The sequence below is a fragment of the Phyllobates terribilis genome, unplaced genomic scaffold (genome assembly GCF_046119375.1).
Source record: "Phyllobates terribilis strain yellow unplaced genomic scaffold, ASM4611937v1 Scaffold_1__5_contigs__length_1240528914, whole genome shotgun sequence".
Classification (NCBI taxonomy): domain Eukaryota; kingdom Metazoa; phylum Chordata; class Amphibia; order Anura; family Dendrobatidae; genus Phyllobates; species Phyllobates terribilis.
The window spans coordinates 225898758-225923092 of record NW_027362761.1 but is presented as its reverse complement, the minus strand read 5'-3'; the positions used below and the strand labels follow the sequence as shown (position 1 = coordinate 225923092).

The 24335-nt window shown below is 40.0% G+C and overlaps 1 protein-coding gene across 4 annotated transcripts in view; it reads left to right on the top strand.

Annotated features, from left to right (window-relative positions):
- SEMA4D (semaphorin 4D) overlaps window positions 1–17100 on the top strand; it is a 93867-nt gene extending 76767 nt beyond the window's left edge. For 2 of the 4 annotated variants that reach the window (XM_073671009.1, XM_073671010.1), the window contains exon 16: window positions 50–1817. In XM_073671009.1, the coding sequence (XP_073527110.1) occupies window positions 50–963 (914 nt within the window). In that variant the 3' untranslated portion in view covers window positions 964–1817. Of the gene's footprint in view, window positions 1–49; window positions 1818–2041; window positions 2249–13186; window positions 13391–15973; window positions 16069–16726 lie in introns of those variants that run through there. The other 2 variants (XM_073671012.1, XM_073671013.1) reach the window with 2 other exon arrangements.
- Window positions 17101–24335: the final 7235 nt, after the last annotated feature.

Below are 24335 nucleotides of genomic sequence, written 5' to 3'. Positions count from 1 at the left end.
TGTAGACTCATTTATGAGAATGGTTGTTGATATGTACCCACTTTTTTAGATTCTGCTGATAAAGGAATTCGGGAAAGTATGAGATACAAGGTGAAGGCAGGAAGCACGGTGGAGCTGGAATGCTCTTACAAGTCTAATTTGGCCTCAGTATTTTGGACATTCAATAATGAAACCTTGAAAATAAACGCACCAAAATATCTAATGCACGGTACTTTAATAATACTCAACATGACAGAGTGGGATGCAGGTTCCTATCAGTGCTGGTCACGAGAGGTCGTAATGGACAAAGTGTTTTTTCAGGTGGTCGCAAAACATGAGTTGGAAATTGTGACGACACCACCACTCAGCCTGACAAGCACAACACAATCTACAACACGGAGGGAAGAAGTCATGGAGACCACTCGCTTTTATCCAATCTCAAAGGAGAAGACCACCACAGTGTCAACGACTGAAGCAGTGACTACATTTGTCGGTGTAACCCATGGAAAGCACAAAATCACACCCACGGTGTCTGTGATGGAGGTCTTCAGCTCCATGCCTGATGTCGGACTGGGAAAGGCGCTGTACTTGACCGACACCAATGATTGCTCTCTCCTTATAATCTTGGTCATAGTGTTCTTTTTTCTTTTCATCTTGTTGTTGACCTACAATTGCTACAAGGGATTTCTACCAGCCACATGTCTAAAGTACCGTGATGCCATGCTACATAGCAAGAAGAAGACTCCTCTCAACCTAAAAGACTGTGAGCAAGGGGTTAAAGAAACCTTAGTGGAGAAAGTGTGCCCTGAGAATCAATGTGGAGGAACTCAAAAAGCACCTCAGGACACCGGCTATGAAACGGAGCCAGACTGTGGCAATGGGGACATCACGCATAAGGAAGACGAGACGACAGAGGAAAAAGAAACGGACCAACCGTTCGATGTCAAGTGTGAAATAAAGTATGCGGATTCCGATGGTGATTGAAGGTTGGACTTCTTGGAAATAAAGCAATCTGAGCCATAAGCAATAGGGCTGTTTTACCCTTCACTGCCCAGCTTCTCTCTGTTTCTTAAAAGGATGTGGATATTCCTTTTTTTAATCTAAGCCCTGGGATATGTTGGTCTGTGTTTCCATTTACATTCCCTTTCATTGTTTCCTTTTTGTTTTTGCTTTTTTCTTCACAGCCGACTGAATTATTCAGTCATTGCACAATGCCGAATTATAACGGTCATTCCAAATTGGAAGTTAATTGTTTATCAGATTGGTAAAGATCTGCTCAGCTGGGCCCACGTAGGCCCATCTATTCTTTTTTTAGTACTTGAAGGTGTAAATTTAGGAAAAACGTTGTACATATGTTCTGTGTTTTTAATCTGCCTATTTTTTTGTGACCTGTATATTTTTAAGTTAGTTTGCTTTCTCAGGGAGAAAAAAAACGTTTTCTTTTGATGTCCTTCCTTTTACGGTATTCAACATAACACGTTACACGGCACAGCATTTACTGGAACCAGAGCATGAATAATAAACCTTGGGAAAGATGCAAATAATGCCTGCGGATTATACTACTTCTACAAGCCATTGCTTGTCTGGACAATGAGGGAAAAATGAACTGTTTCAGTAAAGACTTTTTTTTAATAATTAATATATTTTAGCAGTCAGAACACTGGAGTGAAACTGCAGAAACCTATAAACCTGCACTGGAATGAAAAGACTGGCCTCGGAAAGCATTGTAGCGGTAATATTGTTTAGGGCCTAATCTCCATATACTGTATAGAAGATTATAGAGGAGAATACACTGTGATTCTTGCTGTTTATATTTCTGAAAGATGATTGTCTATTTTTCTATACCAACAGAAAGCCCTAAAATTAAAGTATTATTTTATTGTTTTAAGAGAATTTGCCAGTGTTGTGACTCATTGACCGTCTTACATTCACGGTACTGCTTTTTCATCCTCCATACGTTGACCTTTTTTGAACTCTTTGCATGAATTGTCGCGTTCTACTTCTTTATTACCTTTTATTTTCTTAGCTCCGTTTCTCTCTTCTATCCCTGTCTGTCACACAGCCTCATCTCCCATACCTTTTCCTCCTTCCGTCACTTCCTTTGTGTCCTCTATGGCCTCTGAACTACATCCTTCACTTCCCAGCATGCCACTTGAAGTTCTGTCTAGTACAGAAACAGATGTACTTAAATTGCTTCCTCCTTTCCTAAGTGATCAGGGCCAACTGGTTCATGTCCATGGAACTTTCCACCTCTTTTGTCATGGGACCGGTGAGTATGAAATGGGATCGTCAATTAGTAAGCGTGTCATGGCTGTTATTAACCAGAAATACTCACATTTAGCTTAGATGAGATTCCCTATAAGGCAATCCATCAGCAGTTTTTGCTATGTAATATGAGAGCAGCATTATATAGGGGCAGAGACCCTGATTCCAGTGATGTATCACTTACTGAACTGGTTGATGCAGTTTTGATAGAATCCCTGTTTTGTCTAATGTAGATGTAGCAGTGGTAAGAATGCTGATCTGTGTATAACCCTGTCCACACAGCTTCCTGTGTGCACTGTCAGCAAACTGCCAATCAGTGGTGGGTGGGGAAGGATTATCCTGACTGGCCTGCACCTGAAACCTAGTCCTGTAGTGATAATCTCCTGCTGAAAAACCACTGATTGTATTGAAACTGCAGCACACTGCCTATTATGTAAAACATCCCTGGAATTGGGGGCTCTGACCCTATCATAAACCTGCTGACAGATTCCAGTGTTCCTGTGATGAGCTTTTCCTAAATGTATTGATACAGAGAGCCATTTACGTAGTGCTTAGTCATATCAAACAACATGCAACACTGTCCCTCCATCCCCCACCCCTAACTGTTTTTATAGGGAGGCTTTATCCCAATTATATTAAAAGGAACATTTTCCAAAATTGTGCTACTAGTTCTTTTACAGTTTGTGAATAATACTATATATTAATAACTTGTTAAATTTACACTTTTTTCCCCTATAATGCTAATCCTAAACATCCTCTAATGGATTGACAACAGTAAGTACTGGCTTATAAAAATGCACACGAGTTTTTTTCCATTTCCTTTTTAATAATGAAATGTACATTTCAAGCATGCAGTGAAGCAGAAAGGACACCATGGACTTTTTTTTTTTATTTTTTTTTTAAGGTGCCACTTTTAAAATACGCAGCCATCTAGTCACATGTTAAATCCATCAACAACCTGTCCGATCCTGATTATGTTTTTGCATTGAAATCCTGTGCCTTGAGCTATACTAAGTCACTGACTGGAATTCTCTGAAAGCGCGAGCATTAAAAGCATTATAGCACAGTGTTACCTTTTCAGGCTACGTAGTATTGGCCGAGTTATAGTGTGCTTTATTTCCAAGATAATTATAGGCCAATCCAGAATCTAAAAACATACATACATTATAGTTCCTTCTGCGCACTTTTGATAATATCTTTATTTAGAAAAATCACCAGTCTGAGGCTGTCCACTGTTTTCTTAAATAAAATAGCAGCTCCAGACTGGTGATGGGTACTCTTTATTTCAAGTTTTTTAAAGTTGTGATGTTGGATCTCTGTGGATAGGACTTGTTTTTACAGCACACTTTATAGATCCTTGATTAACTTTAAAGGAAGTCTGTCTGCAGGATTTCACTAGCCAAACTATTTACAGTACAGACTAAAAGTTTGGACACACCTTATCATTTAAAGATTTTTCTGTATTTTCATGACTATGAAAATTGTACATTCACACTGAAGGCATCAAAACTATGAATTAACACATGTGGAATTATATACTTAACAAAAAAGTGTGAAACAACTGAAAATATGTCTTATATTCTAGGTTCTTCAAAGTAGCCACCTTTTGCTTTGATGACTGCTTTGCACACTCTTGGCATTCTCTTGATGAGCTTCAAGAGGTAGTCACCGGAAATGGTTTTCACTTCACAGGTGTGCCCTGTCAGGTTTAGTAAGTGGGATTTCTTGGGACCATCAGTTGTGTTGTGCAGAAATCAGGTGGATACACAGCTGATAGTCCTACTGAATAGACTGTTAGCTGCTTTTTTCTTGCCAAAATACATATTCTAAGTAAAGAAAAACGAGTGCCCATCATTACTTTAAGAAATGAAGGTCAGTCAGTCCGAAAAATTGGGCAAACTTTGAAAGTGTCCCCAAGTGCAATTGCAAAAACCATCAAGCGCTACAAAGAAACTGGCTCACATGAGGAACGCCGCAGGAAAGGAAGACCAAGAGTCACCTCTGCTTCTGAGGATAAGTTTATCCGAGTCACCAGCCTGAGAAATCGCAGGTTAACAGCAGCTCAGATTAGAGACCAGGTCAATGCCACACAGAGTTCTAGCAGCAGACACATCTCTGCAACAACTGTTAAGAGGAGCCTTTGTGCAGCAGGCCTTCATGGTAAAATAGCTGCTAGGAAACCACTGCTAAGGACAGGCAACAAGCAGAAGAGACTTGTTTGGGTTAAAGAACACAAGGAATGGACATTAGACCAGTGGAAATCTGTGCTTTGGTCTGATGAGTCCAAATTTGAGATCTTTGGTTCCAACCACCGTGTCTTTGTGCGACGCAGAAAAGGTGAACGGATGGACTCTACATGCCTGGTTCCCACCGTGAAGCATGGAGGAGGAGGTGTGATGGTGTGGGGGTGCTTTGCTGGTGACACTGTTGGGGATTTATTCAAAATTGAAGGCATACTGAACCAGCATGGCTACCACAGCATCTTGCAGCGGCACGCTATTCCATCCGGTTTGCGTTTAGTTGGACCATCATTTATTTTTCAACAGGACAATGACCCCAAACACACCTCCAGGCTGTGTAAGAGCTATTTGAGCAAGAAGGTGAGTGATGGGGTGCTACGCCAGATGACCTGGCCTCCACAGTCACCAGACCTGAACCCAATCGAGATGGTTTGGGGTGAGCTGGACCGCAGAGTGAAGGCAAAAGGGCCAACAAGTGCTAATCATCTCTGGGAACTCCTTCAAGATTGTTGGAAGACCATTTCCGATGACTACCTCTTGAAGCTCATCAAGAGAATGCCAAGAGTGTGCAAAGCAGTCATCAAAGCAAAAGGTGGCTACTTTGAAGAACCTAGAATATAAGACATATTTTCAGTTGTTTCACACTTTTTTGTTAAGTATACAATTCCACATATGCTAATTCATAGTTTTGATGCCTTCAGTGTGAATGTACAATTTTCATAGTCATGAAAATACAGAAAAATCTTTAAATGAGAAGGTGTGTCCAAACTTTTGGTTTGTACTGTATATGCGCATGCAGCTCTTTCAAGGACAAGTCCAGCAATACCTTTACATTGCCATTCCATAGTTACTGAGAAATCTGCTTTTGAATTGATATGGAAATGAGCCTGAAGAGCTATTGTAAATCTGAAGCCTCTGTCACTCCAGCTCAATTCCATGCCCAGGGCCTACTTATCCTGCTTGACTGACAGCCTCTATTCTGTGTGACTTCAGGCAAAGGTATTAATGGACTTCTTTTTGAAAGAGCTAAATGCGCAGTAGTTTGGGAGGGGGGACAATGAAATCCTGCTAACAGATTCCCTTTAAGATCTAGGAGATTCAACCCCTTCCCGATATTAGACATACCGTTACATCCTATTTTGCAGTGCATTCCCGCAAATGGACGTACCTGTACATCCTGACGATCGTGCGGGCACAGGAGTAGTGCCCGCACGATCACCGCTGGGAGCTACGTTTACGTGATGGCTGAGACCCGGCTGTCACTGCCAGGAGCGATGCCCGCATCGCCCCGGGCTGTTGAACCCCCTAAATTCTGCGATCAATGACAATTGCAGCATTCTGTCAGTGTAAAACTGACAGGTATAATGCATTTCCATAGAGGGACTAAGTAAAACTGCAAGATAAAAAAAAGGTTTAAAATTTTTTTGGGCATATTTAAAAAAAAATAAATCTCTAAATAACTGAATAAAACATTATATTAATAATTACGTTTATTTATCTAAAAACAAAAATAAGCAGAATTACACACATTTGCTATCACCGTGTGCAGAAAGACCTGACCTATAAAACTAACTAGTTAACCCCTTCAATGAACACCATAAAAAAAATGGTGGCAAAAACCTATGCTTTTTAATCATACCAACGAACAAAAAGTGTAATAAAACGTGATCAAAAAGACGAATGTAAATAACAATTTTATCGCTGAAAAAGTCATCTTGCCTGCAAACAACAAGCCGCCATACAGCTCCATCAGTGGGAAAAAAACAAACAAGCTATCACAATATAGCGGTGCAAAAACAATTCTTTTTTCTAAAAAAAAATGTTGAGTAAAAACAGCAAAACAAACAAAAAAAAATGATATAAATGTGCCATCACTGTAATCATACTATCCCGAAGAATAAAGCTGCCTTATCAATTTTACCACATGCGGAACGGCATAGAAAAAAACCTCCAAAAAAAATTCCTGATTTGCTGTTTTTTTTTAATTCATTCTGCCTCCTAAAAATCGGAATAGAAAGCCATCAAAAAGAATTTAGGGGGTTATGTACATAAAAATGGAACCACTAACAACGTCCTGCAAAAAACAAGCCCTCACGTGACTATCAGTAGAAATATAGAAAATTATAGTTCTCAAAACTTTTTTTGTAAAAAATAAAAACTTTTTTTAGTGTGACAGAAGCCAAACATAAAAAAAATCGATATACTCTTCGGGGTGGTGCGATTACAGTGATACCAGATTTAAAGTCGTCTAATCACTTGTACCGCACAACGATCGCAGTAAGGCTCAGCTAACATTTATCCTATGCTCTACGGCGAGCGCTTATACCGGCTTTGTGTAATTCTCTGAAATACTTGGTTCAGAAGGAACCCCTGGCGGAAGATTCCCTATAATAAGGCAGATGGAGAAACTGTGGACTCCGTCTGGCCTATGATCTGGCAGTGTCTTGTCTTTTTAAGCGTGCATAAAAGCGCAGTTAACCACAGTTTTGTGCACCTCTGAAAAGATGAACACTGCTGAACAGAGGCCAGACAGCTTCCAGAGTGACTCTGCTGCCTCAATATAGCCCTAGAACGCATGACCATAAAAATGGGTATTTTCAAAAAAGAGTTGTTATACCGAAAATGCCTGTAACATAAAAATAAATGAACAACTGGAAATGACAAACAACTATATACCTGAGGAATACCTAGAGTTTCAAAATTCTAACTAAAGTAATCTTGCAGAAAATAGAAAACAATTAACAGGGCGGGCCTGCGAGGCCCCAGGTATGCCTTCTAGGGATAGTGAAAGAATCCCTCGGGGGTTTCATCTGAATCGCGTCATTCGGAGATTTAGATGGAAACTCCCCTATGTAAGTGCTCAGCGTAGAGTGCCGGATAAATGTGATCCAAAATGTTATGCAAAATGTTCCCAGTAAAAACTTCAAATCAATGCGCAAAAAAGCAAGTCCCCACTCAGGTCTGTCATCTGTCAATGAAAATATAGGGGGCTTCCACTTTACTGGTAGTACAAAGGCTCTGGAAAAGCGCCATGGCTTCTCGCCCCCCAAAAGAAATCCATTGAATTCTGTGCTCCCAAATCAAAATGCACTCCCTTCTGAACCCCAGTGTGCCTAAACCACATTTTCCATCCAAATGTTTGGCATTTCTGTAGCGATGAGAGCCCACTTAATTTACAGGTGCATGTCTCCAGAAGCATGAGCTGGGCATAATGTACTGAGCACTTCAATGTACAGGCACTACAATGGCAGGTTTGCAATTTTCACTCAGGGACATTCACTGCGGCTTGTTTCTGGAAAACACCCATGGAGTCAAAATTGTCACTACCCCTGTAGATAAACTCCTAGAGGGGTGTAATTTCCAAAATATGGTCACTTGAGGGAGGGAGGGAGGGATTCTGTTCTTCTGGCACTTAGGGACTCTGTATATGGAGTCTGCAGACTGCTCTAGGAATATCTGCGCTCCAAGAGTCAAATAGCATGCCTTCCCTCCCGAGTCTCGCTGTATGGCTAAACAGTGCTGTACAGCCACATATGGGGTATTTTCACGTTCAGCAGAAATTGTGTGATAAATTTTGGTGCCATTTTTACCCATTTCCCCTTGTGAAAATGTAAAACCTGGGGCTAAAACAAAATTTTTGTGGTCAAAATGTAATTATTTTTTCTTCACTGCACAATGGTATGAAATTTTGAGACATACCTATGGTGTCAATATGATCACTACACCCCTAGATGAATTTATTGAGACGTAGTTTGTAAATTGAGGTCACTTATGGGGTGTTCCACTGTTCTGGCACCTCAGGGGTGACCTTGCAGCCATTCCAGCAAAACCTGAACTCCAATATGGTGTTTCTTCCCTTCTGAGCTTTGCACTGTGCCTCAAAAGTTGTTTTTGACCACATGTGGGGTATTTGTGTACTCAGGAGAAATTGTGTAAAATATTTTATGGTCCATTTTCTCCAAATATCCCTCTTTGAAAATTAAAAGCTTGAGGCCAAAGTAACATTTTAGTGGAAAAAATGGTAATTTTTAATTTACGCAGCCCAATATTATACATTTCTGTGAATCGCCTAAGGGTTAAAAATGGTAACCACACCCCTAGATGAACTCCTCAAGAGATGTAGTTTCCAAAATGGGGTCACTTGTGGGGGTTTCTGCTGTTTTTAGCATGTCATGGGCTCTTCAATTGTAACATGGTATCTGCAATCTATTTCAGCAAAAATTGCACTCCAGAATTCAATTGGCACTCCTTCCTTTCCAAGTCCTGTCGTGTAACGAAACTAGTTTTCCCTCGTACCCGGGAGAAATTGCACAACAAATTGCATGGTCCATTTTCTCATGCTACCCTTGTAAAAATGAAAAATGTAAAATTTGGTCCAAAAAACACCTTTTTGCAGAAAAATATATATTTTTTCATTTTCACAGCTCAACGTTATAAAATTCTGCGACGCACCTGTGGGTTCAAGGTGCTCATACCTCTAGATAATTTCCTTGAGGGGTGTTGTTTCCAAAATGGGGTCTTTTGTGGGGGGGTTTCCACTATTTCAACACATCAGGGGCTCTGCAAATTCAACATGGCGTCCCCTATCTATTCTAGACAATTTGAAGTGACTTTGACGGGCCTATGTGACAGAAAATACCCAAAAGTGACACCATTTTAACTGCACCCCTCAAAGTGCTCAAAATCACATTTAAGAAGTTTATGAACCTTTTAGGTGCTTCAAAAGAATTAAAGCAATTTGGAAGGAAAAAATGAAAATTAACTTTTTCCCACAAAAATGTTGCTTTAGCCCCAAATTTTTAACATTGTGAAAATTAACAGTACTCAGATACCCCATATGTGAGGGAAAACTATTGTTTGTTTGCACGGTAGTGCCCGGAAGCGAAGAAGCACCATTTTTTGGAGCACAAAATTGGCTGAAATCGATAGATGCCATGTCATGTTTGCATAGCCCCTGATGTGCCTAAACAGTGGAAACCCCCCACAAGTGACCCCATTTTAGAAACTAGACCCCTCAAGGAATTTATCTAGAGGTTTTATAAGCATCTTGAACCCACGGGTGCTTCACGGAATTTTAAAACATTGGACTGTGAAAAGTAAAAAATACATTTTTCTTTCCCCAAAAATGTTGCTCTAGCCCCAAATTTTTCATTTTCATAAGGGTAACAAGAGAAAATGGACCGCTCAATTTGTTGTGCAATTTATCCGGAGTATGCCGATACACAATGAGGGGAAAACTACTGTTCGGGCACACTGGAGAGCTCCAAAAAAAAGGAGCGTCGTTTTTGAAAGCAGAGTTTTCTCGTATGGTTTGCTGGCACCATGCCTCAATTGTAGAGCCTTTTTACTGCCAGAGCAGTAACCCCCCCACAATTGAACCCATTTGGGAAACTACACCCTTCAAGGAATTCATCTAGGTGAGCATATTGAACCCACAGGTGCTTCACAGAATTGTAACATTAAGATGTGAAAATTAAAATATTGTTTAATGTACCCAAATATTTATTAGGCAATATCTTCTGAATGCAGCAATACCCTATATGGGGTCATACAGTCTCCTGTAGTTTGTGGGCACCGTTTGCAGATCTCCTAAGCTTCCAAAACAGCAGAAATCCCTAAAAAGTGACCCCATTTTGCAAATTACACTCAGGGAAATAATTTAGGGGTGTATAGTGACTATTTTGACCCCAGTGGCAATCTCCAGAAATTAGTGCGCAATTGATGTTACAGAGTGAAAATTGCAAATATGCTATTTTAGTGCTTAATATATAGTGCCCGGCTTGTGCTTCCGTAGACGTGTGCCTCATAGATTTTTAAAAGGGTTGTTCAGGACCTAAAAATTGATGACTCCTCTCAATGCAAGATCAGTGGGGGTCTGACGCTCACGACCAGCTGAAACTGTTCCAGCAGCGGCCCAAATTAAGGCGTGGTCCATACTGCGCTTTTGGACACTTTTGGGTGCAACCATCACTATGCACTGTCGGGCTGGATCCAAAAGCATCCATCCACTATAGGGACCCACTGTAAAGACTTCTTTGCAGTGTCCCCCTGTACATAACATTTTTAATTGATTTGTATTCACATTTTTGAGAATGAACAAATAAAAAGCAATTCAGAAATTGTCTTTAATTTATTTTCACGCCATTTTACGCTGTTCACTGTGCTGTAAACGTGATCAAGTGACTTAATTCTTCTGATCAGTAAAATTACAGCAACTAACGGGTTGTATGTTTTCTTTATAATTTTGCTATTTTTGCACTCTAAAACACTGATTTACAAAAAAAAAGTATTAGTTATTGCATCGCCATATTCTGAGAGCGATAACTTTTTTTATTTTTCCACTGAACGAGTTGTGTAGGGCTTGTTTTTTGTGGGATGAGTTGAAGTTTTTATTCGTACCATTTTGGATTACATAACATTTTCTGATTCCTTTTTTTTCCCCGATTTTTTTTTATCACTTTTTATTCTGTTTTGTGTGTCATTATGACAATAAAGCTATATTTTTGTTGTGTTTTTTTTTAATTTTTTTACCAAACTAGTTAAATAAGATGAAAATTTTATAGATTGTTTTGTTACGGACACAGCGATACCAAATATGTGGACTTTTTTTCTTTTATTTGCATTTTTACTAGCAAAACATTTTCTAGACAAAAAAATAGTTCTTTCATACTTTCACTTTTATTTTTTCATATTTTTAAACTTTATTTCACTTTTTTATATATGTTTTACTTAACAATCTCTGACAGAGGCATTTACGTGTCGACGTGCACGCATGTCACTAACTCCTTGCATCGGCGCCCGTGACGTGATCACGGGTTGCCGATGGGTTGCCATGACAGCTGGGGGTCAGCTGATGACCCCCCGTGCTTGTCATTGTGGAGCTCCTTTGAAACACTGCCTGTGGCCAGGCTTGGAGGGAGACCGTAATTTTTGCTATATGCAGCGATGCTGTATATATAGCACAAGCGATCGGATGATCGCATCTTCATGTCCCCTAATGGGGCTAACAAACAAAAAAAAAGGTTTTAAAAAATATGAAAAAATGAAACCCTCAAAATCTAAAAACAATTAACCCGATCAGTAAAGACCGTAAAGGGAAGAAATTCAAGAATGCCAAAATTAAATTTTTTTTGGTTGCCGCAATTCCACAAATAATACTGTAACAAGTGATCAAAAAGTCACATCTATCCCAAAATGGTACTAATAAAAACATAGTTTCACCCTGCAAAAAATAAGCCTTTATACAGCTCCATTCACCGAAAAATAAAAATGTTACGGGTCTCGGAAAATAGTGACAAAATCACCCCCAAATTTTTTTTTTTGCAAACTTCTGATTTTTTTTTTTTACCATTAAAATAAAAAAAAAACTGGACATGTAGGGTATCGCTGAAATCGTATTGATGAGGTGAATCGTATTGCAAGGTCATTTTTACCACAAAATGTACACTGTGAAAACAATTCCCAAAAAACAATGTCAGAATTGTGTTTTTTTTCCCCCACAATTTCACCGCACTTCGATTTTCTTTCCCATTTTCTAGTACATTATGTGGTAAAATAAATGGTGTCATTCAAAAGTGCAACTCATCCTGCAAAAAATAAGCCCTCATATGTCTATGTGAACAGAAAAATAAGAGAGTTATGGCTCTGGGAGGAAAAAACGGAAATGCAAAAGCGGAAATTGGCTGTTGCGTGACGGGGTTAAACTATTAGTTCTCTCAGTATGCAGTTAATGGCTAATAATATTATTAGAGGTTATTAGTGTATTCAGTTTCTAATACATTAAGATCTAGTAGAAACTGCATACACTAATAGCAGTAATAAGGAAATCCCATCTGCTAACTGTCCCAGTTGGCTAGGATATTATATTGCACCTATAGCACTTTAGTTGGGGTAATGTATAACATCGAATATTACCCATTAACTGTATACTGAGAGAACTAATAATAGTTTTTAATACATTTTTTGTATGTTAATTTGGTATTGTTTTGGGACTTTTAAATTTATCAATAAAAGTTACATTTTATTATATAACTTTATTATATTACTCCTAATTGGAATAGTTAGTGAATTGAGTCGCATCTATGACATAATTTTCAGAGAATAGAGTTAATGCGTTTAGTGTAAAAGGGTCGTTAGTAAGTTTACAAAATGCAGGTCGGCTCTGTTCATATGACTGTAAGGCTATGTGCCCACGTAGCGTTTTACAAGCGTATTTGATGCGGAATTTCCGCAGCGGAAACACTTGTAAAACGCTTGGTAATCCGCACCCCATGGCCCCCAAAGAGAATCCGCAAGTTCTATGCCCATGCTGCGGATTTTTCCGCAGGGTTTTTGATGCGCACAAAAATCCGCAGCATGTTCATTAATTTAGCGTTTCCGCATGCGGAATTGCCTTTCCAATGCAATAAAAAACGCAAGGCAATTCCGCATGTCGAAAACGCGCGATAAATGCTTGCGAAATTCCGCATGCGTTTTTCTGGGAAAGGACATGCGGAAATGAAGCAGAAATTTTCTGCTTCATTTCCGCAATGTGGGCACATAGCCTAAGAGAATCATGAAGCAGCAAATAGTACTTTAGTCATGTTAGTGTAAGAAATGCTGCAACTTTTGTATAAATATGTTGTCGTCATAGCATCTAAAAGATTGTCAACGTTTCTACAACATCAATCTGAACTTTGTTTATACAACTTTTTGTTCTTCAGGTCCAAAAGATGTACATTTTGTATGGGAAAAAGATGGAGTAAAGATGGAGAGTTGTGCTAAGGAAGCTATACTCCCACTTGCTGAAGGAAATGTGCACATCCTTACTTGGGTGAGAGATATTGCCTCTAAGGATGCAGAGTATCATTGTACAATTGAATCAGAAGTTGGGCGGAAATCTTCCAAAGTGTTCATCAGAGCTACAGGTAAAAATCTTATGGAAGGTCTCCATCACTTAAAAACGTAGAGCAAGGGTGAAAAGGAACTTGCTAAAAATAGGCGATTCGGTGCGGAGTAGAGAGAAGTGAATCGATTCACAGGACCCTGGTCCAGCGGCCATATCTGCAGTTCATGTCTGCCAGATTGGAGCCCTGCCTATTCTGATTAGTAAGCCCAGCCCAAGTCATGTGTGTTTGATGTCTACAAATCAGGAGATTCCAGCAGGTAGGAGGCAATTGGTGGTCACTAGGCCAGGGTCCTGCAAATCCATTCATTGATCTCTAGTTGCCGATTTTCAGCTGTTAACATTCCTTGGCTCAGCTCCTACACTGAGGAAGATATATGGTAAACCACTGGCTTTTTCAGTGCATGATTGAGCAGTGTCAGCTATAAACTGCAACTTATTTTGCTAAGTAATACTGTATTTTTCAGACTATAAGACACACTACCCACCCCACACCCCCAATTTTGTAGAAAAATGGGGGTGTATCTTAGGCTGTGTGCCCACGATGCGTTTTTTAAGCGTTTCCGCAGCAGCAAAAACGCTGCAGAAACGCTTAAAAAACGCATGGTAGAAGGTCTGCCATGTTCCCCAATGATAATCCGCAGGTGCTGTGCACATGCTGCGGAAATTTCCGCTGCGAATTATCATTGCGGGGAAAAACGCAGCACTACAAATTATTTTGCGGAAGTGCTGCTTTTTCGCCGCCATTGACTTGCATTTAGACCGCATGGATTACGCATCACTGTGTATGTAGATGCACATTCCATGCGTTCTAATGTGCGGATGGTACCCGGGTGTGGACGACAGGAGACTCTCCTCTGGACCGGAGTACCATAGAACCTGTGAAAAAAAGAATAAAATAAAAAAGAAATATATACTTACCTTCTGACGGCCCGCGCTCTCCTTCTCTTCACTTGCCGGCAGTTTGCTATGGACTGAAGGACCTGCGCTGATGTCAGAGTCATGTGACTGGTCACACGATGCTGACGTCGGCAGGTCCTTCAGTGTAACGCGATCTGCCGGCAGCGGGACAGTGAAGCAAGACTGCGAGGGCCTTCGGAAGGTAAGTATAGATTTATTTTTTTACATTCTCTCGGGTCACACTATATAAATCCATGCCGTTTGCAAGGATTTATATAGTGTGACCAAGTTGACAAGCACTTTCCAAGTGATGCTAAAATCGCTTGGAAAGCGGTTGTCAACCCACATGCGGAAATGCAAGTGAAGAACGCTTCACATCCGCATGTCCCTGGCAGGAAAAACGCATGTACAATCCGCATGCGTTTTTTTCTGCCAGGGAGATGCAGAAACGCTCAGGAAAAAATCCGGCGCATTTCTGCATCGTGGGCACATAGCCTAAGTCAGAATTTAGCTGACCGGAGTTGTAGGGGTGGCGGTGGAGTGGGGTCACAGAAGGCATGGTTGCCGCTGCAGGAAGCCGGCGGCGGCAAGAGTGGGGCGATGCTGCAAGACCTTGGCTGAGAGGAGCGGGTGTCTTGGCAGTTCGAGCTAGGAGCCATTGATCTCCCGGCGGTGTGCTTCTGAAAAATGTCCAAGGCAGAAGCCGAGTCCCCCGTTCTGCACATTTATCTCCTGGCGGTGGGTTTCAGGAAATGGCCGCTGGTGTCGGTGCATGCACAAATTTAGATCTCTGCTCAATGACGAGCTGAGATCTCAACCTGTTCATGCGCCACCTGAAGCCTATCGCCGGGAGACCAATGTGTAGAGCAAGTACTCCGCTCCTGCCTTGCACCACCGACCTTTTCCTGAAGCCTACCACCGGAAGATCAATGGCTCCTGCCATGCACCGCCAGGACACCCCCTCCTCCCAGCTCAGGGCACACAGCATCGCCCCACTCTTGCTGCCGCTGGCTTCCTGCAGCGGTGACCCTGCCTCCTGTAACTCCTCTCCACCGTTGTCACATCCCCCGGTGAGCTAAATTCGGACCCCCCATTTTCATATTACATTTTTTTTTCTATTTTCCTCCTCTAAATTTGGGGTGCGTATTATGGTCTGGTGCATCTTATAGTCTGAAAAATACGGTAATTGACTGAATTGAGCTGTTTCTTGACATTGCTACATGGTTAAAAAATACCATTATACATTATGACGTGGCTTTCTTGTTACAGTGGACCTCTAATAACTAAAACTATTTTGCATACACCTTGTTGCTAAAATATATGGGAAGTTTAAAGGGGTTGTGCCAAACTCAGAACGGGGTTTTGAAGAGCCCCCTGTGAATGGAGCATAGGTCCAACCTGCACATCTCCGCTCTCAGAGATAGCCAAGTGCTGTGCTCTGCTGGCTCTGACGCTCCTATTAAGAATGCGTGGAGGTGTGCAGGCTTGACCTCTGCTCCATTCACCCAGTGAAGCCCTGTTCTCCGGATTGGTGGGGGGCCCAGCGGACGGTTCCTTGTATTCTGGAAGTTATTGGATAGGGGATAACTTCCCAACTTGGAGCAAACTCTATAAAGGTTCATGTCCTAAACTACAGTTGCCTAATGTTGAATCTGCCATACTGGTGCATTATATTTACTAACCTATTTCTTCTCTATTTCTTTAGGTTCACTAAACCATGGCTGGTCAAATGAACTCGCAAGATGGAAGAGTGCTGTCAGTGAGCACAGCAACATCATGGAGGGCTGGAAACAATCCTGGGTATTGTAATTACATGATTATTGGTGTAATAATGATTACTGCTTGGGCCTCCTCCAAGTAAATGGCCAAGTGTTGTGTGTTTTTTTTTTAATTCTTATTTATTTAATTAATATATAATTTACCCACCATTGTATCTGTATAAGGAAGGGCTTGTTACTCTGCAGGGGACTTGTATTTTTCGGTGGCTTTATATCTGGGTACATGCAATTTACTGATTTGCTTTCTTTTTTTATGTCCCTCATAGTGTCTAGGGGACATGAAGCTTTAATCCTTTGCTTGTATAATCCTTTTGGAATACATTAAAGCACACTTATTAATATAACTTTTGGACAATGCAAATTTAGACTTGTCAATTTTAAAAATGCGCAAATCTTATAGTGCCTTATAGGTTTGTCACACTTTGAGTCCTGCCCCATTTCAGCAAGGCTAAGCCCTCTTATAGGACAACATTTCTTGATTATTCTTTTTTTCATTCTCTTCTTTTTTTTTACAACGTTTTGGGAGCCGTACTTCAGTTCTCCAGTTTTATTTTCAGAAGTATAGAGAACAATTCCACCTTCTGTTCAGCTCTGCAGAATGTGCTGTGCTTAGGCTTCATGTGACTCGTGACATAAAACTGAAAACAGGAATGTGCTGAAACCGTTTTCTATTATTGTAGGAGAGTTGCAACAAGAAAGAAGTCAATTAAACAAAATGGCAAAAATGCAACAAGACAAATTCCTGGAATAAGCAGCCAGGCCTTCATGAACAGTGTTGCATTATGGATACGCAAAGAAGACTTTAAACTTTGTGTCACTGTATATTTGAAAGCAATTTTGCTGTTTTATGCAGTTAATTTTACTATAGTCGTGAGTATAGTTTGGGTGTTTTGAGGATAAAAAATTCCATCCTACATTCTTAGGGTAAGTAGTTGTAGACTGTTTAGCATTGTGAGAATATGCCACATGCAGGTGTGTGATTAACATTCAGACTTTGCACATCATTTTATTGTTGTGTAACCAACATAAACCTGTATAGGTAATTCAGAGCTAGTTACTGACTTAATTTACAAAGTGGTAAATATATTTTGACCATTCCCATGGAATAAAAGTGATTTTGTATCTGACTGATTCCTGAATCTTTTCTTTGCACATTTTTCCTATTCAATTTTTCTCTGCCCAAGACATATCTTATTCATCCTTGCTGGGTGGCAATGCTATAGACAAGTATATACAGCTGGTGAACTAAGCATTGAACACGTCACCAATTTAAGTAAATATATTCCATAAGGTGCTATTGACATGAAATTCTCACCAGATGTCAGTAACAACCCACCCAATCCACACAGGCAAAGAAATCAAACCATAGATGTAGATCGCAGCTACAGCAGCAATTAAGGGCTAATTTTAAAGCTGAGATTTTCAGCTTTAGGGAAGAGCCAGACAGCCATATGACTTAGACGAGGATTGCAACGCAATGCACGTACTGGCCATTGGCTCTCCCAACCCGAGCATGACCGCTGCATAAAATACATGCTGTCCCGCTCGGGTCGAGAGAGTCAGCAGCCCAGTCCTTGCATTGCGTTGCAATCCTCGTCTAAGTTATACGGCGGTCTGGCTCTTCCCTTAAAATGAGACTATCATTGTCACAGATAACACATTCTGAGATACCAAGAGTAAGGCTGTGTGCCCACGATGCTTTTTTGGTGCGTTTTTGCAGCGCATAAACGCTCCAGAAACGCATTGCATACCTTATCCCATGACTTCCTATGACATTCTGTAAGTTCTGTGCACATGGTCAGGATGTTTTCTGCGCAGATTTTGCTCGCAGAAAAAATACGGACATGACCAATTCTTGTGTGTTTCTGCATGCGTATTTGCCTATACAATGCATTGGAAAAACGCATGGCAAATGCGCATGCAAAAAAGGGTCAAAAACGCATGTAAAAAACGCATGCATTTTTCTGCCAAGGAGATGCAGAAATGCTCAGGAAAATTTCTGCTTCATTTCTGCATTGTGAGCACTAAGCCTTCGCTATGTGCCCACGATGCAGAAATGCTCCGGATTTTTTCCTGGGCGTTTCTGCATCTCCCTGGCAGAAAAAAACACATGCGGATTGTACATGCGGATTGTACATGCGTTTTTCATGCCAGGGACATGCGGAAATGAAGCATTCTTCACTGGCATTTCTGCATGCGGGTGTCAAGCACTTTCCAAGCGATTTTAGCATCACTTAGAAAGTGCTTGACAACTAGGTCAAACGGCAGATTGCGGTGCTCTGTACTGAAAACGCATCGTGGGCACACAGCCTTAGGCCTTAGGCAGCCAGCACAGGAGCGCAGCAATTCTCGGGGGCCATCAGAAGGTAAGTATAGGTTTATTTTTTTATTTTTAACCATTCTCTCGGGTCACAATATATAAATCCATGCCGTTTGACCTAGTTGTCAAGCACTTTCCAAGTGATGCTAAAATCGCTTGGAAAGCTCTTGACAACCCGCATGCGGAAATGCATGTGAAGAACGCTTCACATCCGCATGTCCCTGGCAGGAAAAAGCATGTACAATCCGCATGTACAATCCGCATGCGTTTTTTCTGCCAGGGAGATGCAGAAACGCTCAGGAAAAAATCCTGAGCATTTCTGCATCGTGGGCACATAGCCTTAAAGTGAGAGCTGAAGGTGTGTGGCAGCTTGCTCTGCCGACTCTCACATTAACCAGTGATATCACCAGTTGGGTTGCAACTACAGTATTGATTCTGGTCTCATTTTAAAGCTGTCACAGTCTGAAATAGTCTATTGCAGCTTCCCCACCCACGACTTCAGCCATTGTGAAGGAGGAGAGTAGTAAGAGCTGTGGTGGAGCTGACTGGTAGGCACAGGAGAGAGATCTGATCTTCTCTCATCCTTGTGTAACACTAGGTTTTATGCATCACACTTGCAAAGTTAAGTTATTTTTCCGAAGCCATAAAAGAAGCCAAAATTACCACTTCTTGGTCACTTTGCCTCAAAGAAAATTGAATACTAGACAATCAAAGTCACAAGCTTAAAAATTATATCCACTAAAATTTACAGTTCTAAAAATAAGCCCTCGTACATCCCCTATAGCTGAAAAAAATAAGTTTTTTGACTCGTAAAAACATTTTCTTTAATGGGAGCATATTGTGAGAAAGTAATTTAAAGTATATATAAATTATATAGATTTGGTATCGCATGTGAAGTGAGCACACTGTTTATCCTGCCCTGTAAACATACAAAAAAAGCCAAATTTTGTTTTGATAATTTCAAATAAAAAAAAAATTGAACATAAATCGATTAGAAAAATCTCATAAACCACAAAGTAGTTCCAATAAAAACTACAATTTATCATGCAACAAATAAGCCCTCATGCAGCTCCATATATGAAAAATAAAGTGTCTCTCACTCTATGTTTACACATAAAAAAACATTTTTATTGTAAAAAAGTGATGCAATATAAATTATACGTGTATTAAATTGTTTGCAATGACCAAAATTATAAATTGAGCACCATAAAAAAGTCAGAATCTGTGTTTTTATGTGACGTCTCACATAGCATGGAATAAAAAGTGATAACGTTACATACGTCCCAATATGCCACCAATAAATACTACTACTGGTCTTTCAGAAAAATAAGCCCTCAAACCGTTTCATCAACAGAAAAACTATACAGGATAGATTTAATCAGAATATGGCAGCACAAAAATATTTAGTTTTTTTACAAAGTATTTTTATTGTGCAAACATAGTAAAACATAAATAAAACAATATAAATTTGGTATCTTGTTAATGGAACTGACCCGCAGAATCATGTTAATGTCATGTATACCATGGTGACAGTCCATGTTGACAAAAAAAAAAATAGTAATTTTCACTTTTTTATACATCCCTTGATAATTGTCTTGGGGGGAGGAGTAGTGTTTAATAAAGTGGTCACTTTTGGGAGTTTCCTCTGTCCGTAACAGCACATTGACTCGGAAAATATAATATGGTGACAGGAAACCATTGCAGAAAAATGTGTTACAAATGGAGCTTTTTGATTTCTGAGCTTTGCCAAATGCCAAAGTAGTAGTTAATCACCTGGGAGTAATTAATAACCTCTTGTAGAAATTAATGAATATATTATATATTGTATCAAACATAATATTTAATTTTCACAGGCTAATGGTAAAGAAATCTATGAAACACATATATCTTTAAAAATGTTAACTACACCCCTAGATAAATTCTTTGAGGGGTTTAGTTTCCAAAATGAGGTCACTTCTGTGAAGTTTCCTCTATACTAGTACTTTAGGTGCTCTGCAAATGTAAAACCAGTCTAGCAAAATTTGCAGTCTAGGCTATGTGCACACGCTGCATTTTTTTATGGGTTTTTTTCTGCGCAGAATTGGCCCCAAAAATGCATGTTAATCCTAATGCCAGCATTGCCTATGAAAATTCTGAAGATATGTACACATGATCAGGCATTTTTCTGACAGGATTTAATTGTCATTTAAATATGCCGCATGTCAGCTCTTTTTGCCGGCGTTTTTCCTATGTAATGCATTGGCAAAAACGCATGGTAAAAACGCACAAAAAACGCATCAAAACGCACCAAAAACTGTTGCGGATTTTCCGCAGCGTTTTTGCTGCACAGAGGTGCAGAAACGCTGCAGACATTTCTGCACAAAATACTGATCGTGCGCACATACCCTAAAAGCCAAATGACACCTCTTCCTTTCTGAACCATGCAATGCACCCAAACAATAGAGGACGACTACATGTAGGGTATTGCCATACTCAGGAGAAATTGGGTAATGGTGGTGTGTTTTTTTCCTCTTATTTCTCCTTCTGAAAATGATACATTTAGGCAAAAACATGGAATTTTTCATTTTTTTTTTTCTTTCTTTCCACTTTGCATTCGTATGAAGCACATGAAGGGTTAACAAAGTTCCTAAATGCTATTTTGAATACTATAAAAGGGATCACTTTTTAAAATGGGGTGATCTGTTGGGGGGGCTTCTAATATAACATCTCTCTAAAGGGACTTGAGTACTTAATTGATCCCTAAAAAAAAAAATAGATTCCTGAAAGTTTATTGGAAATGTGTAAAATTGCTGCTAAACTTCTAAAAGTCTAATGCCTCCCAAAAATATATATCTAGACTATTCTGCAATACTTAAGGCAAAAATGTGCCTTTTGCATTTACACCACCTCTGCCTCTTTCCTTAAAAGTGGAATGGGCGGGGGTAATCACTGCTTAAAGGGAACCTACAAGGTTGTCGCCACTTACAATAGTGTTCAAAATAATAGTCCAATATGACTAACTAGATTAATCACTGTTTTTGGTATAAATTATATTACATGTAAACACTCAACATTCATGATCTGTGTGGTTTTGAGTCTGTGTATTTGGATAATTAATTGAAAGGGGGTGTGTTCAAAATAATAGCAGTGTGGAGTTCAATTAGCGATGTCAATCATTCTGTGAAGAAACAGGCGTGAATCAGGTGGCCCTTATTTAGAGGTGAAGCCAGCACATGTTGTACATGCATTTCTCCTTGAAAGCTTGAGAAATATGGGTCGTTCGAGACATTGTTCAGAAGAGCGTACTTGAATTAAAAAGTTGATTGGAGAGGTAAAACGTATAAAGAAGTACAGACAATGATAGGCTGTTCAGCTAAAATGATCTCCAATCCTTTAAAATGGAGAAAAAACAGACGTGGAAGAAAACGAAAGACTATCATTTGAATGGATCGAAGAATAGCCAGAATGGCAAAGGCTCAGCCAATGATCAGCTCCAGGATGATCAAAGACAGTCTCAAGTTACCTGTGAGTACTGTGACAGTTAGAAGACGCCTGTGTGAAACTAATCTCTTAGCAAAAATTCCTTGCAATGTCCGACTGTTAAAAAAAAAAAAAAGAAAAAAAAAGAAAAAGACGTACTGAAGCGGATACAATTTGCCAAACAACTGGCCTAAATAGAAATGGAGAAACATTTTGTGGACTGATGAAAGTAAAATTGTTCTTTTTGGGTCCAAGGACTGCAGACAGTTCGTCAGATGACCACCAAAGTCTGCATTCAAGCCACAGTACACTCTGAAGACAGTGACGCATGGTGGTGCAAGCATCATGATATGGGCATGTTTTTCTTACTATGGTGCCGGACCTATTTACCACATACTTGGGATCTTGGACCAGTTTGCATATATTAAAATACTTGAAGAGGGTATGTCCTTGAAATGGGTGTTTCAACAAGACAACGACCCTAAACACACCAGTAATCGAGCAAAATCTTGGTTCCAGTCCAACAAAACTGAGGTTATGGAGTGGCCAGCCCAATCCCCGGACCTTAATCCGATAGAACACTTGTGGAGTGACATCAAAAATGCTGTTTCTGAGGCAAAACCAACAAATGCCAAAAAATTGTGGGATGTAGTCAAAGCATCCTGGGCTGGAATAACAGTTGACAGTTCCTAGAAGTTGGTTGACTCTATGCAACATAGATGTGAAGCAGTTTTAAAAATCTGTGGTTATACAACTAAATATTAGGTTAGTGATTCACAGGAATGCTAAATCCTCAAAAAAAGAGTACATATTGTGAGTTTGTAAAGACAAATGCAGACACTGCTATTTTTTTTAGAACAGCCCAATATTAATTTTTTGTTATTTTCTGTTAAGTTATATACATTTCTCTTCATGTTTTGAATTAGAAAACAGTGTGCAATGTTCCCAATGCATGGAAATAAAACTAGTATAAAGATTTTGTGCTTAACTCGTGTTTTTGAACCCACTGCTATTATTTTGAACACTACTGTATATAACAAACTGAAGTATTTTGTAGCTGAAGTCCTACATTTTGAAGAAATGGCAAATTTGTTAAGAGACTTGAACCATAAGAAGTCTTCACTCACACATCCGTGTGAGGCTCCATTCAGACATCTGTGTATCAGGGTCCACGGTCCACATATGTTCCGTGATGCAGGATTGCCCACGAGGCTGTCAAGTTGTCCATGAATCAGTCTATATTCGGACTGTGATACACAAACGTATGAATTTGACCTGAGTGTTACCACCCGAGAGAAATGGATTGATTTTTTTATTCCTCAGGTGTCCTTGTAGTTGCATTTGTTTTTGTCTGAACTCTCTTATCCATCGACTCTTAATGCATCAGTTAAAAATGGTTGATACTAGTATGGAACTTTACAATACACTATATTACAGTATGTAAGTGCAAGATTTTTTTCTTATATGTGGGCTTGTGGTTTTATTTTTTGCAAAAAATGGTTTCTAAGAAGTAACAGGTAATTGCGAAGCATTAGCTGCACTTTGCATTGAAGTCAGTGTGTAACCAGCTGTGAACGTAAACTGGTTTAAGCTATTCTCTCCGCCTCAGCTCAGCAGAATTTAAACACTCATTACTAGAGATGAGCGGTGTTCGACTAGAACTGTTCGCCAATCTCAAATTCGAGCTGTTTTGGGCGGTGTTCGAGTTGTTCGACGAACCCGAACGATTTGCAAAAAATTCGGCTGTTCGAGGTTATGTTCGATAACTGTTCGTGCACCAAAAGCGTGTCCTGCATGTCTGGCGCTATTTAGAGCACCAATCATGCAGGGATTGTCTGCCACTCACTGTAATGCCACAGCCATGGTGGTTGTGGCATTACAGTGATTGCCCAAATCGATGGGAACAGTGCCAACAGTGAAACATGAAAAGCCGGCAATTCAGCAGCGGCATACACCTGTACCCGACAAATTAGAACCGAAAGAATAGAGCTTCACACATAGATTAGATAGATAGAAACATGTCAGTCACATATATATGAAGTACAGTGATAGTGCTGCTTACTGTACTTGTCATTTAGCGTAAAGGATTTATCAAAAAAAATAATAGTGTTTTCATGCACCGTCTCTTTAAAAAAGCCGGCCGGCAATTCAGCAGCGGTACCCGACAATTTATAACAGACAGAATAGAGCTTCACACATAGATTAGATAGATAGAAACATGTCAGTCACATATATATGAAGTACAGTGATAGTGTTGGTTACTGTACTTGTCATTTAGTATTAAAATAAAGGATTTATTATTAAAAAAATTGGCGTGGGGTTCCCCTTAATTTTAGGCTCTAGCGGAGGTTAAGCAGACGGCTGGGGCAGATGTTTGAAGCCTGGGAAGGGGGTAATACCCACGGAGCTTCCCAGGCTACTAATATCAGCCCCCAGCTGAATACATAGCCTTTACTAGCTATTAAAATGGGGGACCCCCCCAAAAAAATGACGTGGGGTCCCCCCTAATT